Source organism: Coturnix japonica, unplaced genomic scaffold (genome assembly GCF_001577835.2).
Source record: "Coturnix japonica isolate 7356 unplaced genomic scaffold, Coturnix japonica 2.1 chrUnrandom486, whole genome shotgun sequence".
Lineage (NCBI taxonomy): Eukaryota > Metazoa > Chordata > Aves > Galliformes > Phasianidae > Coturnix > Coturnix japonica.
Window position 1 is genome coordinate 13,685 of NW_015439881.1, and position 1,364 is coordinate 15,048.

General features: G+C 54.5%; 1 protein-coding gene across 1 annotated transcript in view; it reads left to right on the forward strand.

Moving 5' to 3' along the window:
• LOC107307092 (leucine-rich glioma-inactivated protein 1-like) overlaps positions 1–1,364 on the forward strand; it is a 13,835-nt gene that overhangs the window by 7,885 nt on the left and 4,586 nt on the right. Inside the window, exon 3 of the mRNA XM_015850533.2 lies at positions 301–809. Within this exon, the coding sequence (XP_015706019.1) occupies positions 301–809 (509 nt within the window). The remainder of the gene's footprint in view (positions 1–300; positions 810–1,364) is intronic.

Sequence of the window (1,364 nt, forward strand, 5' to 3'; positions counted from 1 at the left end):
CCCATAGACCCCATAGACCCCCCACTGACCCCATAGACCCCATAGTCCCCCCACTGACCCTATAGACCCACCACTACCCCACTGACCCCATAGCCCTCCCATTGACCCCATAGACACCCCACCACCCCACGGACCCCATAGAGCCCTCATAGACCCCATAGGGCTCCCAATGACCCCATAGACCCCATAGGGGCCCCTATTGACCCCATAGACCCCATAGGGGCCCCTATTGACCCCATAGACCCTATATCTCCCCACTGACCCTATATCTCCCCACTGACCCTATATCTCCCCCCACAGCCTCGTCCCCGGTGTGGTGCCACCCCGTCCCCATAGCGGACTCCCTGGTTCTGGTTGTGGCCCAGCTCCACGGCACCTCGTCCGTGTGGCGTCGCGTTGGCGGCCCCGATGGACGCTTCGTCCTATTCCAAGTTATAGGGTCGGGCCTGTTACGTCGGCCCCATTCCATCAGCAGCGCCCGCTTAGGGGGCCACCTATATATAGGGGTGGCCGATAGCTCCAAGGGGGGCAGCAGCACCCTATATCGATGGGGCAGGGGGGGGTTCTACCCCCATCAGACATTAAGGCCGTGGAATAGGGACACCCATATGGAGTTCATGGAGTTGGGGGGCAGACCAGCCTTAGTGGTTTGCAGTGGGGCCAGGAGACCCACGGTCTATAGGATGAGCCGGGGGGTGTTTGAGCCCCACACCGACATCCCACATGTACCCGATGTTTATATGGCCAAGCACTACAAGGTGGAGGGGAACGTCTACCTGTGTCTCACCAGGTTCCTGGGGGATGCCAAGGTGGGTATAGACCCTATAGAAACCCTATAGAAACCCTATAGAGACCCTATAGAGACCCTATAGAGAGACCCTACAGAAACCCTACAGAGAGCCCCTATAGAAACCCTATAGAAAGACCCCATAGAGATCCTACAGAAACCCTATAGAGAGACCCTATACAGAGACCCTATAGAGAGACCCTATAGAAACCCTATAGAGACCTTATAGAGAGACCCTATAGAGAGACCCTATAGAAACCCTATAGAGACCCTATAGAAAGACCCTATAGAGAGACCCTACAGAAACCCTATAGAGACCCTATAGAGACCCTATAGAGACCCTGTAGAGAGACCCTATAGAGACCCTATAGAGATCCTATAGAGAGACCCTATAGAGACCCTATAGAGAGACCCTATAGAGACCCTATAGAGACCCTATAGAGAGATCCTATAGAGACCCTATAGAGAGACCCCATAGGGAACGTCTACCTGTGTCTCACCAGGTTCCTGGGGGATGCCAAGGTGGGTATAGACCCCATAGAAACCCTATAGAGACCCTATAGAGACCCTATAGAGA